We start from the raw sequence: 16685 nt of genomic DNA on the forward strand, positions 1-16685 counted from the left end.
GTAATAAAAATCACTGAGAACACAATATGTCCCATTCTAATGTTACTGTAGATGTGAACATAACTGAATCTGCTGACATTGTATGCTGCAACATAATTGGCTGATTAGATAACTTCATGAATGTGTAGGTGTACAAGTGTTCCTAATAAAGTGCCCTGAGTGCACATAATAGATTTATTGCTTCAATATTTCATACAAAGACAATTTAGCTTATTTCTCATCTTCACATAATTTTTATATATAGCTTATGCCTGCTCAAATTTGCATGGATAGAAATATATATAAAAAATAACTTTATATTATCTACTGCCCTCTAGAGCATTTTAAATTAAATCACTACACTCAGTTTCACAACAGTAACTTTTAAAGTTTCTTTCTGACAGTGCACTGACAACAAAATATTTTGAACAACTGCATCTCATTGCATCTGCATTATATCACACAAGGTTTTAGGACATTTGACAATCACACCTATGTGCTTGTTTACCATTTAAATAATCTCCACTCTGTGAAGGCTTTCCAATAGATGCATTAGCATGGCTGCAGGGATTTGTGATCGTTCAGCCATAAGAGCATTAGTGAGCCTTAGTGAGATCAGGTACTGATGCTGAGTGAAGAGGTCTGGGGTACAGTCAGCTTTCCAGTTCATCCTAAATGTGTTTGGTGGGATTTACTGTATATGGGATACTGTATGTTGTATCATAGCTTTTGAGATCAATTGGTCTAAAATTCAATTTTTATGCAGATGATACTCAGATCTATATTCATTTTAAACCTAATGAAACTGTGCCTGTTGATTTTCTTTCAGAATGTAATTCTAAGATGAAAGAATGGATGACAGAAAATTTTCTTTGTCTTAACAGTGAAAAGACTGAGATTGTGCTTGTTGGCTCACCACACCAACTACGCAAAGCCGGGTCAGTCAAGCTATCTCTTGAAGGTTCAAATGTTGAGTTTCAAACAAAATTGAGGAATCTAGGGGTAATTTTCGATGACAATTTAACGTTTGAGCCACATATTCAAAATACGGTTAAAACTGCATTCTTCCATCTCAGAAATATTGCCAGATTGCGTCCAATGCTGTCATTTTCTGTTGCTGAGAGACTGATCAACTCTTTTGTGTTTTCCCGTATTGATTACTGTAATGCCTTGTTGGCTGAAAAAAGCTATCTTAAACAAATTACAGGTAGTGCAAAATTCAGCGGCTAGAATACTTACTAGAACAAAGTTTCACAAATCTTTTCACAAATCACATTACTCCCGTTTTGGAGTCTTTACATTGGCTCTCCGTTAGGTTTAGGGTTGATTTTAAGATTCTGATGCTTACCTACATGGGTTAGCTCCTCAATATTTGGCTGATCTTTTAATTCCTTATATTCCATCTCGCAACCTTTGTTCTTCTGAAACTGGTCTTTTAACTGTTCCTTTAACTCGTTTAAAATCGATGGGTGATAGGGCTTTCTCTTCACTAGCTCCAAAACTGTGGAATTCTTTACCAACTGAGATAAGGCAAGCAAAATGCCTCAACTCAAAACTCATTTTTTTAGGGTAGCTTTTAATTTGACTAACTGAAATTTTACATAATGCTTATTTTATAGTCTATTTTTGTTGCTTATATTTTAATCTTTATATTATGTGTGTATTTTTTGTTGTTTTTATTGTGCTTTTGTAAAGCACTTTGGGATGTTCTTTTAAAGGTGCTATAGAAAAGAAAGGTTATTATTATTATTATTATTATTATTATTATTATTATTATTATTATTGTTGTTGTTGTTGTTGTTGTTGTTGTTATTATTATTATTATTATTATTATTATTATTATTTTTATTATTATTATTATAGTTCATATGGTACAGGACTATATATTTGCATCATATTCCTGTTGGCGCATTTTATCATTGCAAAATCAACATTGCTGTGTTGAACTTAACTGAAACTACTATGGCCATAAAAACCTTACATGAGGCACCTTACATGAGGAACCTTACATGAGGAACCTTACATGAGGAACTTTAGATAGGCAGCCTTAGGATAGGCAGCCTTGTGAGTTTAGATGTTCTCAATGGCATCTGCAATATCCACTGCCTGTTGGACAAATTTTGCATCCAAAGTGAAATTACGAAAAGTCTTTACTGTGTACAGATGGTTATGCACCTGTTAAAAGCAAAAAAGAAGAGTCAGTTAAAAAAAAGTGGGGAAAAGATATGTTTTTATTCTTCCTAGTTTTATCTTTAGCTGAGGAATGTGGAATTTGGCCAGATAATTGCCATTTTATTCATCATTCATTCATTTTCTACCGCTTATCTGAACTTCTCGGGTCACGGGGAGCCTGTGCCTATCTCAGGCATCATCGGGCATCAAGGCAGGATACACCCTGGATGGAGTGCCAACCCATCACAGGGCACACACACACTCTCATTCACTCACACACTACTGACAATTTTCCAGAGATGCCAATTTCATTTAATTGCCATTTGATCATTATTACAAGTACATTGAACATACATGGTGATTATTGGTTTGGATAAGTGGGTGGACCTAAAATGTTGAGTGCAGCTCATTGGTAAACTTATACAACTTTTTATTCTTCTGCAACCCTATATGTCAAAATAAGAGTTTATTACTAATACCACTTCTGGGACTGCTAGATTTATTTAGATTGAAATTGCCTAGCATCATTTGGCAACAGAAAATTGTAATTATTAAAAGATTTGAGCTGTAGTAGTGAAGGCTAATAAAAAGACGGATAGTGCAGTTTGGACAAGGTAGATAAGTAGATATTTGTTTAGATTAGATATAGGAATTAATTTAAATGCCTGATAAATGAATGTGAAAAACATGACGTGAAAAATTCATATTGGATGTATAATTTGTCCATACGAATATTAATGTTATGCCTAAGCGCATTAGACAGCTTTGTATTTTGTTGTTTAGTATCGAATCCAGGAGTAGGTGCCCTAAATGTTTTGAATGTCCTATGACCCATTGACATCAATAACCTATGTAGACTATTGTTAGTGTTAGGATTAGAAGGCTTAACCTAGACCAAAATAATCTAAAAGCAGCATGTGGAAGTATTTTGAGTTATACACTGTAGACAGAAAAGCTACGGTTAATGGTAATGTTGTTTGTCGATTTTGTAAAAAACAATTGTTTTACACCTCACACCTCCATGACAACAAACTCCAAAGAAGAAGCAAGGTCATACAGAGGCACAGAAGATACCCCACAAGACAGTAAGTCATGATTCTTTATTTTTCTTTTGTATTAATAGAGTGACATTGAGGATTTCATAAATCTTTAATGTTTTTGGATATTTTCTTTTACAAATGGAAAGAAAGCTTAGACAATTCAAAATTTGTAAAAAAAAAAAAAAAAAAAAGTGTCCCGGTGGATGTGAATTCACCCCATTTACAATTTTTTTTCTACATTGTTTTAGTTAAACACAAAAAAGTAAGGCATTCCATTGAAAGGAATATTTTTTTAAAGATTAATTTTCCTATATTCATAACTTATTAAATGAATTTCCACATACTGTATATATAAAAACATTGGCAAATTCTACCCCAAAGTGTCTTACCTGCCCCCATGCTGTAACTGACATGAAGCCCATTGCTTGGAGGAATGACTGGATGAAAATCAGCAAAACTGATAAATGCAAAAATAGTCAACAGAAGTCCATTTTAGGCTCATTATTATCAGACTACTCTAAATGGTGATAATTTATAGCCTTGTTTTCATGTGATGTGATGGTCTTGTTAAATGAGACCAAAAACATTCAACAACATTCAACTACATCCTGTTTACAGCAAAGCTTTGCATATTTTAATCTTTATGTTAAAAAGCTCTGTCTATGTCATAAAACAGAGAATAGTGATACACATAACGTTCATGGATGGATGGATGGATGGATGGATGGATGGATGGATGGATGGATATCAGAGCACTGTTGAATTTTCAAAACTATTTGGTCAGAAGAATTTTACAAAGAATCTGAATGCAGATTAAAACATACAGACTGCTCATGCAGATGTCTCTGAGGCCCTCTAGTGGCTAGCTGTAGTACAGTTTTTAACCGTGCATTACTGTATTTTAAGTTACACTAAAAAATTCTAAAACCAAGCCTCAGTGGAGTCCTGAACATGTTGGAAACATTGTTTTGAGATTCAGATCGATGTTTGGTGTGATTGCATCACATAAATCCTGCAGATCTTTCACGGTGTGAATCCCGTACTACTTCCTGAAGGAGATCTACTGGATCCAGAATTGGTGACTGAGAAGAACACTGAAGAACAGTGAACTCACTATCTTGTTCATAAGCTGTTTTGAAATAACTTCTGCTTTGTGACATGATACATTATCATGCTGAATGTAGCCATTAAAAGATGGTAAATTGTGACCATGAAGTGATGCACATAATCATCAACAATACTCCAATAGACTGTGGTACCCAAGCAATGATTCCCCAAAATATTAATTTCTCTCCCCACACCATTAAACCACCTCCACCAGTTTGGACTGCTGACACAAGGCAGATTGGGTCCATGGATTCATAATGTTGGTGCCAAATTCTGACCCTTCCATCTGTGAACCTCAGGAGAAACTGAAATTCATCAGACCAGGCTGCATTTTTTTCAGTCTTCAAACTTTCCTTCAGCTAGTTTCAAAAGCCTCAGCTTTTTGTTCTTAGCTGAGAGAAACAGAACCTGGCATTGTCTTCTGCTATCGTATCAATCTACCTCAAGGTTTAACGTGCATTCTGAGATGCTTTTTTGCTCATTAGTATTGAACAGAGTGATTATTTGAGTTACTAAAGCTGGCTGTCTGCTCAGACGATTCCACACTGACCTCGCACATTAACAAGGTGATTACACTGGATGTTTTTTATTGCATCATTCTAAACTCTAGGGATGGTTGCATGGGAAAATCCCAGAATATCAGCATTTATAGAAATACTAAGACCTGCCTTTCTGTGACCAACATTTTCCCCATTCTGATGGTTGATGTGGACATTACCTGAAGCTGATGGTCCTTATCTGCATTATTTTATTCAATGCACTGCTTCCACACATACATTCTATGCTGATCTCTAGAACATATTAAATTAAATTAAGTCATTGTGCTTTCCAGTTTCTCAAGAAACACATCAGTAGTGTTTATGGTTTCTTTTTTCAGTGCATTCATTTAGTAACTAGATATTTCTTCTGTATGTCTGTGTTTCTAGAAAGCTGTCTCAGAAACGACGACACAGATTTATTCCTTTTTTAACAAAATTCATTTTTTAATTCTGCTCCCAATTTACATATCAGTCTCTGAAAGTAAAAAATTCATTTATTTTCAGCAACTGCTTTACCCCTGTCTAGTTGCACTGGGATCAATTACGAACAATTCAAAGAAACTACTTCAGCTACAGTCTTGTTTTGGGAAGGTGAGAAACCAGAGACCCTGGAGAAAAACCACAAGCACAAAGGGACAACATGCTAAACTCCAAACAAACAGTAAGCTCCAGCTCAGTATTGCACCATGGAGCGTTCATGCAGTAATGCTACATGCTATACAACCCTGCTTCCCACAAACATTGTGTAATAAATGCCCTGTAAATGTAGCCATATATTTTAATTGACCTCTCACTCAGACATGGGGTATTAACTTCATCTTGCTAAAATAATGGGCCACCAGAGAAATCCAGAGAACACTGTCTTAATTATGCTCAGTGGCAATCAGCAGCACCTGTGCCTGAGTCTATTTAAGGACGATCTTTCTACTCATATGGTGCTTAGGCTTGCGTTAACTTTGCTATGTGTGGGTGCTCAAGGCTCAGCTGCTAACTGGGTTGGGCACAAACACGTTACCTATAGCCAATTCTTGATCTTCTAAGTGCTCATTGTACATAAATACTGTATATATTTAAACAAATTAAAGGTATTATTTTTAAGACTTGGCCCAGAATTATAGGTGAGCTTCATTAATCTTTGGGCTCTTACAACAGTGTCTCTTCATTTTCCTTTAAGAACATAGGGAATTAGAAACACAAGCTTTATTTTCATTTTCCCTTTGCTAGCAGTATAACATCGTAAATGTTCTCTTTTTCTAGAAGGACAATTAAACTCCACTGAAGATCTAACTCAGGGTTGTTAGTTCTCCTGGAGAACCTTATTTAATCCAACTCATTACTTAACAGCTAAATCCTTCATGGGTCGTGTTAATTAAGTGGGACAGAAATGGGAAAGCACAAACCATGCCAGTGAAAATGCATGGTCTTTCACTAGTAGCACAATTGACAATAGCCCACCCAATGGCTCAGTCAGTAGTAAGCCTTTTCAGACCTTCTGATTCCACAGGTAATCCCGAGAGTCTATGCTGCCTGTTTTATTGCATTCTTGTGTCATTGTCATTTGAGATTCTGGCGGTAAGCTTTTGTTTGGCAGCAGGATGAAAACACATCTAGAGCTTTCACACTGTGTGCCATCCTCTGCCCTGGTTAGCTGGGTATTTAGCTCTTTACAAACAGTGGAATGTGTGCTAAAATGAAATGAACTGAAAATGTCCCTATGATACACCCATTAAAAGAAATCATGACCAGTCTTTGTTATTTATCAACATTGTGCAACAAGTTGTACAAATTCTGGTATATAGTCAATGATGATGTGATTACAACTGTAAGCCGTTTTATTCGCTGCGGGAGTTCTCTTGTTTGTACTGGTGTGTGTGTACATTCCTACTGATGCGTGTGAGTGTGGAGCTAGAACTGTTGTCCGATCAGATCACACAAACAGCAGCGTTATCCAGACTTTCATTATCATCCTCTGTGATTTTAATAAAGCTAATCTCACCCGTGAACTGCCTAAATACAGACAGCATATCACATGCCCCACCAGGAACAACAATCTACAGGACCACTGCTACACTATTTTAAACAATCCATACCACTCTGTTCCCAATGCAACTCTTGGATTCTCTGATCACAGTTTGGTTCATCTTCTATCAGCCTACAAGCAGAAAGTTAAACCTGCTAAGCCTATTGTAAGATCTGTAAAGAGATGGACAAATGAAGGAGAGTGGGATATACAGGTACAAGCCTGCTTCGACCTCACAGATTGGAGTGTTTTGAGGCTGCAGTTACTGATTTGGATGAACTCACTGACACTGTAACATACTACGTCATTTTCTGTGTGTTCCTTCCAGGACTTACTTAACATTCAACAATGACAAACTTTGATTTAATGCAAAACTCAAACAGCTTCGCCAGGCCAAAGAGGACGCCTACATAAGTAGGGACAAAGCCTTGTACAAACAGGCCAAATACACACTAAATAGGAAAATAAGATTGGCAAAACAAAACTACTGAAAAGCTGAAAAAACAGCTTTTGTGTAATGACTCTACATCAGTGTAGAAAGGCCTGAAAGACATCATCAGTTAGAAGTCCCTATCCCCTGGGACTGAGGCCAATCAACAAATGGATGAATACCTGAATGAGCTCTACTGCAGGTTTGAAAAACAAAAGCCTGGTCTGGCACCTCACACCTGCTCTGACTATCTTACAACATGGCCATCATCACCCTCCCCCTGCCCCCCCCCCCTTACTCAAGATCTATGAACGTGATGTACCCAAAGTCTTCAGTGCAAAGTCCCTTACTGCTTCAAACACTCCATCATCATCCCTGTACCCAAGAAACCAAAAAATCACAGGACTATATCACTATAGACCCATTGCTTTAACATCTGTGTTCATGAAAGCTGGTGTTGGCCTATTTGAAGGACATCACTGGACCATTGCTGGACCCCCTGCAGTTTGCTTACTGAGCAAACATTTCTGTGGATGATGCAGTCAACATGAGACTGGACAAACCAGGGACTTATGTAAGCACGCTGTTTGTGGACTTCAGCTCCACCTTCAACACCATCCTCACAGGTACCCTCCTGAATAAACTGACACGGCTCTATGTACATATCAGTGGATCACCAGCTTCCTGACCGACAGGCAGCAGCTAGTGAGGTTTGGAAAACTCACATCCAACACCCACACCGTCAGCACTGGAGCTCCTCAGCGCTGCCTTCTCTACCCACTGCTTTTCTCTCTCTACACAAATGATTGCACCTCTAAACACCCCTCTGTCAAGCTCCTAAAATTTGCAGATGACATTACAGTAATCTGTCTCATCCAGAAGGGAGACGAGTCTGCATACAGACAAGAGATTGAGCAGTAGGCTGTCTGGTGTAGTCACAACAACCTGGAGCTGAACATGCTCAAAACTGTAGAGATGATAGTAGACTTCAGGAGAAACCCCCTGCCATCCTCCACTCACCATCATGGACAGCACTGTGGCTGCAGTGGGGTCATTCAAGTTCCTGTTAACCACCATCTCCAGGACCTTATGTTTGACATTCAAATTGACGCTACTGTAAAAAAAAGGCCCAGCAGAGGTTGTACTGTACTTCCTTCATCAACCTTCCAAAGTCACAGCTGGCACAGTTTTACTCAGCTGTTATTGAGTCGGTTCTGTGCTCTTCTATAACTCTTTGGTTTGGGTCATCCAGAAAATCAGATTTAAGAAAATGGCAATGGACTGTTAGGACAGCAGAAAGGATGATTGGTGTACACCTGCCCAACCTTCAGGACTTGTACCACTCTAGAGTGAAGAAACGGGCAGGTAATCATTATAGACCCCTCTCACCTCGGCCACAACCTGTTTGCACGTCTCCCTTCAGGAAGACCCTACAGATCTCTGTGCATTAGAACATCTGGGCACACCCCCCCCTCTAAACAAACAAACAAACAAACAAACAAACAAATACATACATACATACATGCATACATACATACATGCATAAAATAATCCGGTTTTAACAGCTAATACAGGGATTATTACCTGTGTTCTGTAATTCATTCTCTATCTGTAATTACTGCCACTTTCTCAAGTATGTAAATATGTAAATCATTACTATTTACATGTTTACTCTTCTCATGCCAGATATGTATATTATGTATGTATGTATGTATGTATATATGTATGTATGTATGTAATGTATGTATGTATGTACATGTATATGTATATAATGTATGTATGTATGTATGTATGTATGTACATGTATATGTATATAATGTATGTATGTATGTATGTACATGTATATGTATATAATGTATGTATGTATGTATGTATGTATGTACATGTATATGTATATAATGTATGTATGTATGTATGTATGTACATGTATATGTATATAATGTATGTATGTATGTATGTATGTATGTATGTATGTATGTATGTATGTACATGTATATGTATATAATGTATGTATGTATGTATGTATGTATGTACATGTATATGTATGTATGTATGTATGTATGTATGTATGTATGTATGTATGTATGTACATGTATATGTATATAATGTATGTATGTATGTATGAAGAGCACCTTAAAACCCACAAATTCCTTGTGTGTCTGGTACACTTATCGAATAAAGCTGATTCTGACGCTGATTCTGATTCTGACACGGTGCAACATAAAGTGATTGACAGGAGACCGAACCAGTAGTGTTAGCCCACAGTGATGGGGGCGGGTTTAAAGAACCAACTTAACATTTCGAAGCACGCTGTTATAGAAACCGACCTAGGAGACGTGTTGTAGAGGTAGGTACAACCATATCTACTTCTGTCTAATCAACACAGCGATTAAACACAAAGATTAGTTTAACACCGAATAACATAACAGAATATATTTCGATGCATTATGACTGAAGCTAGAAGTAGTAAGCTAGTTAATAAGCAGTCGAAAGCTAATACATCACATCCTGCCATATGTTAGCATGGACTAGCTAGCGCGCGCTATCTTTTAGATTGGATTGTCAGGATACACAATGTAAATAGTTTACGTTGTTTATTTCAGATCCCCAGTTTTGAGGGCGTCTCAAAGTTTGTTTTCAGGCTTCATCATTCGTTGTGAGGATTGTCACAAGCTCCACGGCTGTGTTGTGTATAACGCAGTGCTGCTACACTACAAACTGCTCATCCAAACACTTCATTCATCTCAGGGAGACGAGCGTTGTGTTTATGTCTTTGCTTTACGAAAACGCAGACTATTCGGACGTCAGGAGCTGCGGATGGGAAAGGTACACACGTATACGTATTTCTTTCTTTTTTTGGTCTTGTTTGTGTTATTTATCTCGTCTCGCGCCTGCTTTCTAAAATGAGTTAATTCAAAATGGCGCCTTCCAGTTTTGCTCTTCTATACTCTGGACTGGATGACTGAAACCTAACAATTATTTAATATACTGTTTCATTTAGATATTTTACTCCGACACAGCTGCAGTATACGATGCTTTTATGTACGCTTAAGTCGTTTATTTTATTAATTGTTTTTAGCTAAGCAACATGTGGTCTGAAGCAAAATGCACCACGCTTCTGTTTAATGCTACGTGGAAAATCTCGCGATATTTACTTTAGAATCGATATTAACTTCTGCCTGATTATCACATGGTCACGTACCAGACGTGAGTCATTAACGCGTCTGTTCCCAAAAGATAAAACTAAACACACATCAGAGCGGTTTTTGTTTTTGTTTTTTGTTCATTTACATTTTACACAAGAAGCAGTTAATCCTGGGTCATAATAAACCCCATCTGAAAAGAATGCAGGTTTATACATCTTGTATTTTTTTACCTGAGGTTAAGTCCTGGGAATTCTTAATCTGATGTTTCACACCCAATATTCTTAAACCTGGGTTTATGTTTGTCTTTGCATTTTTTTTATTTTTTTTTTTATTATTTAACTAGTTTTAGGTTTTCAAAGAGGTCAGAACAAGTCTGTCTTTCTTTGCCAAAGAAGGCATTGTCTTTCATTTTGTATGTATGTATTTAATTATTTATTATTATTTTGCCCATTTAAATGTTATTTTTTTTCTCTCTCGGTTGACCAGGTGTGTTTTTGATTAGACCTCTGTGTAAAAAGCAGTTCTAAACCTGATTAGAGATGTTAAATGTGCCTCAACTTTGGTTTGAAAGTGGTGTGTATAACAGCGTTAACCTTGGGTTAAGATCAGTATGTATGAAAAGCCCAATTTTGGTGCAGTCTGAAGAAGTTAATACCATTTATATTAACATAGCTCATCACTGATTGTTGCATTTAGTGTCCTCTGGGGCTAATTTGTTTAAGCCCACATCACCAACACGTACACAAGTGTCTTCGGCAACGAAGGCTCAGGTGTTATAAACATGAACTTGCTTTTTCTTTGCAGTAGATAGAAGTAAAAACAGACATAACTTATCCAAACAGTGTTGCTTTCATCTTTTATTGAGAGTGCCTGTTCCTGTAGGCATATGTCCGTTCAAGTTTTATGTCCCTGCATGTGCAATGAGACCCAGTGCTATAAGGCTTGATTGTGTTATCATGATCTTTTTTCCTTTAACTAGTTCTTTTACCACAGTATTAGTCTTTTTTTCACCTCCATTGTAATTTTGCTATAAGTAAGGTGTGTGTGTGTGTGTGCGCGTGTCAAATGTAACGTATGGACAGAATTAACCAGTATCCCAGTTTTGTTAAATGTTTTGTGTACCTGATCTGCCTCCTCATTTCCCCCTTGTTTTACAGAGCTGTTGGACAGCTGTTGAAACCTGCGTGGGGGGAACTTAGTCGACAAGCCTGCCACTTGGAGCCTCACTGGCCAAACCATTTTCATGTCAGAGACAGAGTCTTCTTGCAGTCGTTTATGTCACCTTTTCCTTTCTGGACAGAGAATACAAAAAATTTCCAATTTGAGATCTTGTCATCTTGCTGATAAACCCTACAGTAAGCCAGAATGTCTGTCAACGTCAACCGAAGTGTCACGGACCAGTTTTACCGGTACAAGATGCCGCGTTTGATTGCTAAGGTAGGAGTTGACGATTTAAAAAAAGAGAGTTTTCACGTTGCTGTTATGTATGTAGAGAACATGTCTATTTCCTTTGTTGTATTTTCTGATAGGTGGAAGGCAAGGGGAATGGTATCAAGACTGTTATAGTCAACATGGTTGATGTTGCCAAGGCACTGAACAGGCCTCCAACTTGTAAGTACCGTTTTAAAGAGGGACTTGTGTACACAAGCTTCAGTGAAGATTCTTTAAAAAAGAAAAAAGAGAGAGAGCGAATACTCCAAATGTGTGTTTTTTTTTTTTAAAAGATCCAACCAAGTTCTTCGGCTGTGAGCTGGGAGCCCAAACCCAGTTTGATTCAAAGAATGACCGCTACATTGTCAACGGGTCTCATGAGGCAAACAAACTGCAAGACATGCTGGATGGATTCATTCGCAAGTTTGTGCTGTGCCCGGAGTGTGACAATCCTGAGACTGACTTGGTAACTATGCTCAAAGTGCTTGTGTATTTGTAATAGACCTTTGTTTCTCCTGGTTGACCTTTGAAAGAAGCTACTACTTTCCAAACATTCAGCCATTTCATTTACATGAGTGAACCTGGTGCCCTCTTTGTTTGTACCAGTGCTCTGCCCATTTGCACATGCTGCTGAGTATGCAGGATGTTGCAAGCTCGCTCCCAGCAAAAGGTTTTATTTCTCTATGTGCCAGATTAAAATTTCTGTTTATAAGAGCTGACATGATGCCTACATTGTTTAGGAGCTGTCATGGTCATGTGTACAGTTTAATAAGTGTCCTTAGGGACAGTAATTGAATGATTTGAATAAGAAAAATAATAATAGTGGTGTGTTTGGGGTGGGGGAGTGTGTGTGCACGTGCGTGCTGAGTCTGGGCTTGTTAATTTTGCAGTGCAGTAGACTTGACTCCTGCATGGCCTCAGCTACATGGTTTTCTGCTTAGACCGCAGTCAGTGTCTGTTGCCTCCAGCACTGGTACAGTGTGTCCTGTATTTCAGAGAAGGTTGTTGAATGTACATTGTGCCGGTGTCGGATGTGCTGCAAATTACATGGTCAATTTTTAGTTCATGTCCCCTCTCTCTCTCTCTCTCTCTCTCTCTCTCAATAAAATCAAACCGAAACAAATCTCTCTCTCTCAATAAAATCAAACCGATACAAATATCTCAAATATGTAACTTCATTAGGCTTGTGCGATTATCATTCCCACCAATATTACTTTGGCACAATATCCTGTGACATTTATTTCTGAAGAAATAAAAATAACACATTTGTGTGAATTGTTACATAAAATATGCCAGGAGAGCAGTGTGGGTTTTTCACTAATAAAATGGGAGATGAGCCATGGGACTCTGGAATATAAACACTTCCTGAAAGCCCCGCCAAGAGAACGGAGAATGTTTTTACTTCATTATTATGAAATAAAACTTGCCAGTATATGTTTAACTTGGCTAACATGCTAATAATTATATGCTTCTCCTGCTCTTAAAACTGAAATGTCGACAGTGCTCTTTGTTCTGTGTTTTTCCCACTAATGGTTTTGGACCATTAAATCATTTCATCACTTTTAAACAAAAAAAAAAAACCCATCCATTCATCTTTAAATCAGAGCTCACTTTAAGAAGCATGAACACATGCTCTGCTCTCGTGTCACAGCTTCTCTGCCTCTTAAATCTTTGAACATGATTCTAAGAGTTTTTACTTGCTTTGGGGTCTGCAGAGATTATTGTGGGTAACGTACTGCTCTTCCTGTCTTCAGCATATCAACGCTAAAAAGCAGACCATCGGAAACTCCTGTAAGGCCTGTGGATACAGAGGCATGCTGGACACCAGACACAAACTCTGTACCTTCATCCTCAAAAATCCACCTGGTAAGTTCAGATGAGCATAAATGTGTTCACCTAGTGGTTTAGGTGTTGGCTTAGTATTAGGAATGTCATGAGTTTGAATCCCACATCCACCAGGCTGCCACTGCTGGGCCACCAAGCAAGGCCTTTAACCCCTCAATTGCTCTGTGGTATAAAATGAGAGATAATGTAAGATAATGTAAATTTAGCAACTGCTAAATGCTGTAAATGTACAGCTCACTACTGTGTTATAGTTTTATGTCTCTCTTACATGTGGAAATAACTCTGGCTCAGGGACGACTCAAAACAGGGATCATTTCAGAAGCCTCATCACTTTATACATACTCACATGTCTCTGTGCTGCTCAGCTCTTTCTCTGCCACAGCTTTGCTTCTATAAGTGCTTTCTAGATTCATTATTTGGGCTATTTGAACATACTGGCACTGGCATGCCAGTCTTGTGGGAAAGTTGAACATGGATTTCTTGACACAGCTTTAAGAGGTGAGGAGGTGTGATGCTGTAACAGCCAGCTTCAGATCAAGCTGCTTTTAATGCAGGCCGGAACACTGACTACAGCCCAGATAAGGAAAAAATATATGCATGCATTTTGTCATGGCACATTTTAATACGTGTTTGTTATTGACTTGTCAGCATACTGAGTCATTCATGATGTTGAGGAACTATATTGCTGAACCTCTGTGTTAATGCAGCGTGACCCGAAATTCGAAAAAGACTAAAATAGCTTGTACAAGATTCATTTCAATGTGCTGTGTTTCAGTATGACTCCCCGTTAACATTTCAAAAATGGTAGTGCACAAACACACACACTCGCGCAAACCCAGATGCTGTAATGTCATTACATCCCTAATGCTTTACACCCCTGGGGGCAAACTATGTTGATAAGTGGCTTTGTATTTTGCATGACTTTCATCCAGAGCCACATTTTAGTGGTTTAATATTCTTTTCTATATTTATATTGTCTGGTTTTGTCCTGTTTTGATTTTATTCAATAAACTTTTTTTAGTGTTTTTAAATGGCTAGGCTGTAAAGAAAAAATCTTAATTTTTCTTCTTGCCCTCTCCCTGTCCTGGAGCAGAGAGCGAAAATGGTTCTGTCAAGAAGGAAAAAGAGAAAAAGAACCGCAAAAAAGACAAAGAGAACGGCACAAGCGGCGGCGAGGCTGGAAACCGGAAAGACATTGATGCCCCTGATGCTGTGGTGAGTTTAAACTTCTACGTTTGAGTGTACAAAGTCTATTAGGGTAATGTGTAACATGGCCTAAAAGTAAGACTTTCCTTTAAAAATATTAATGCTTGCATCATGTAACTTAGTTTATATTTTATAAACTGGTGTGTGGCTTGTCGGTAGGACGGAGACGACGACGATGAAGATTGGGCTGAAGAGACCACAGAGGAGGCACAGCGTCGCCGAATGGAGGAGATCAGTGAGCACGCTAAAGGCCTCACGCTGAGCGATGATCTGGAGAAAAGCCTGGAGGAAAGAGTCAACCTGTTCTACAATTTTGTGAAGGTGTGCTTAATGAGTGATGTTTGGAGTCCGGAGCACGGTTTTTAAACTAGCCGCTATATGCTAAGCAGATTGTTTTTATTTAGCCTTTTAGTTTATATTGTTATCTGTGTTGTGAGTTTGTAGTGTATTCCTGATGAAAATGGGTGTGCTTTAATGAGCTGTTTTGGCCCTTGCCCTGCTCTGTCCCTACAGCAAAAGAAAGAGCAGGGAGTGATTAACTCCTCTGATAAGGAAATCCTGGCTGAAGCAGAGCGGCTTGAAGTGAGGGCCATGGGCCCGCTGATTCTAAGCGAGCTGCTCTTTGACGAGAACATCCGTGAGCAGATTAAGAAATACAAGCGCCATTTCCTTCGAGTGAGTCTGTCTACAGAAATCTGTCTCTGTTTTGACTCCAATCCATTTTATTTAAAGTGACTGGTCCTGCTCCAGAAGCTCTTTTGCATATCTGACGCATTTACTGCTAGACGTCTAACCAGCTGTGAATGATGTGTATGACGTCTATAGCTTTTATTAAACTTTTTTTTTAACCCTCATTAGTTTTGCCACAACGATAAAAAGACTCAGAAGTACCTCCTGGGTGGCATCGAGTGTCTGGTGAAGCTCCACCAGAGTCAGCTGTTGCCTCGCGTCCCCATCATTCTCAAAGACCTGTATGACGCTGATCTTCTAGAAGAAGACGTCATCCTCGCTTGGGCTGAGAAGGTACGGGTGAAGATGCGCATCCGTGTGCGAGCACTGTTGCTTTTTAACATTAAACTAATGTACTGTCACACACGTAGCTTTGATTTGATCTTAATACGTGTGTTCCAGGTCTCCAAAAAGTATGTGTCTAAAGAGCTGGCTAAGGAGATCCATGCCAAGGCCGAGCCCTTTGTGAAATGGCTGAAGGAGGCAGAGGAGGAGAGTGAAGGTAGTGAGGAGGAGGAGGAAGAAGACCGAGACAATGTGGAGGTAATTACTGGCATAAGTGCACAAACTAATCTGAATGTTTTATGGGGATTTTTTTCATGCACTGATGTTTTCCATTCCCATCTCCTCACCAGGTGGTGTATTCCTCCTCTGCACGTGAGCTGAAGATGGAAAGCACAAAGCCCGTGAAGGCTGATAAGGAGGAGGATGATGATCTCGATATTGATGCCATTTAAAAAAAAATGTAATGAAGTTTCCTCTAGATACTTTGCAATGCTGCTCCTTAAACCCTTTCTGCTCTTCAGCTGTAGGCCTGTGTCAGTGCTGTGCTAGAAAGCATTATTTTAGTCACTCTTTAAATTTGTTGCTATGGTATTTATATGCATGAAACTCTTTGGATTATAGGGAGCTCAAATCAAGCCCCTGCCCTTGTATTTTTGAGACTATTAAAGAATGTTTGCCAGTGACTTTTCTGTGCCTCGTCTGTTAACACACCGCTGTGTGTAAAGCGCGAGCGACTGTTGAAACCTGGAGATACTG

The 16685-nt window shown here is 38.6% G+C and overlaps 1 protein-coding gene across 2 annotated transcripts; it reads left to right on the forward strand.

Moving 5' to 3' along the window:
• Positions 1-9485: 9485 nt before the first annotated feature.
• Positions 9486-16612, forward strand: eif5 (eukaryotic translation initiation factor 5). Of its 2 annotated transcripts, XM_027149837.2 has the most exons (12): positions 9486-9634; positions 9891-10113; positions 11591-11870; positions 11963-12044; positions 12158-12330; positions 13619-13730; positions 14803-14924; positions 15075-15236; positions 15429-15590; positions 15774-15938; positions 16047-16187; positions 16280-16612. In XM_027149837.2, exons 3-12 carry the CDS (start codon positions 11799-11801, stop codon positions 16379-16381), a joined length of 1293 nt encoding a protein of 430 aa, XP_027005638.2. In that variant the 5' UTR covers positions 9486-9634; positions 9891-10113; positions 11591-11798; the 3' UTR covers positions 16382-16612. The 2 variants fall into 2 exon arrangements, with proteins under 2 accessions (XP_027005638.2, XP_047657556.1); XM_047801600.1 differs by lacking the exons at positions 9486-9634; positions 9891-10113 and adding an exon at positions 10510-10638.
• Positions 16613-16685: the final 73 nt, after the last annotated feature.

The sequence above is a fragment of the Tachysurus fulvidraco genome, chromosome 16 (genome assembly GCF_022655615.1).
Source record: "Tachysurus fulvidraco isolate hzauxx_2018 chromosome 16, HZAU_PFXX_2.0, whole genome shotgun sequence".
In the NCBI taxonomy this organism is placed as follows: domain Eukaryota; kingdom Metazoa; phylum Chordata; class Actinopteri; order Siluriformes; family Bagridae; genus Tachysurus; species Tachysurus fulvidraco.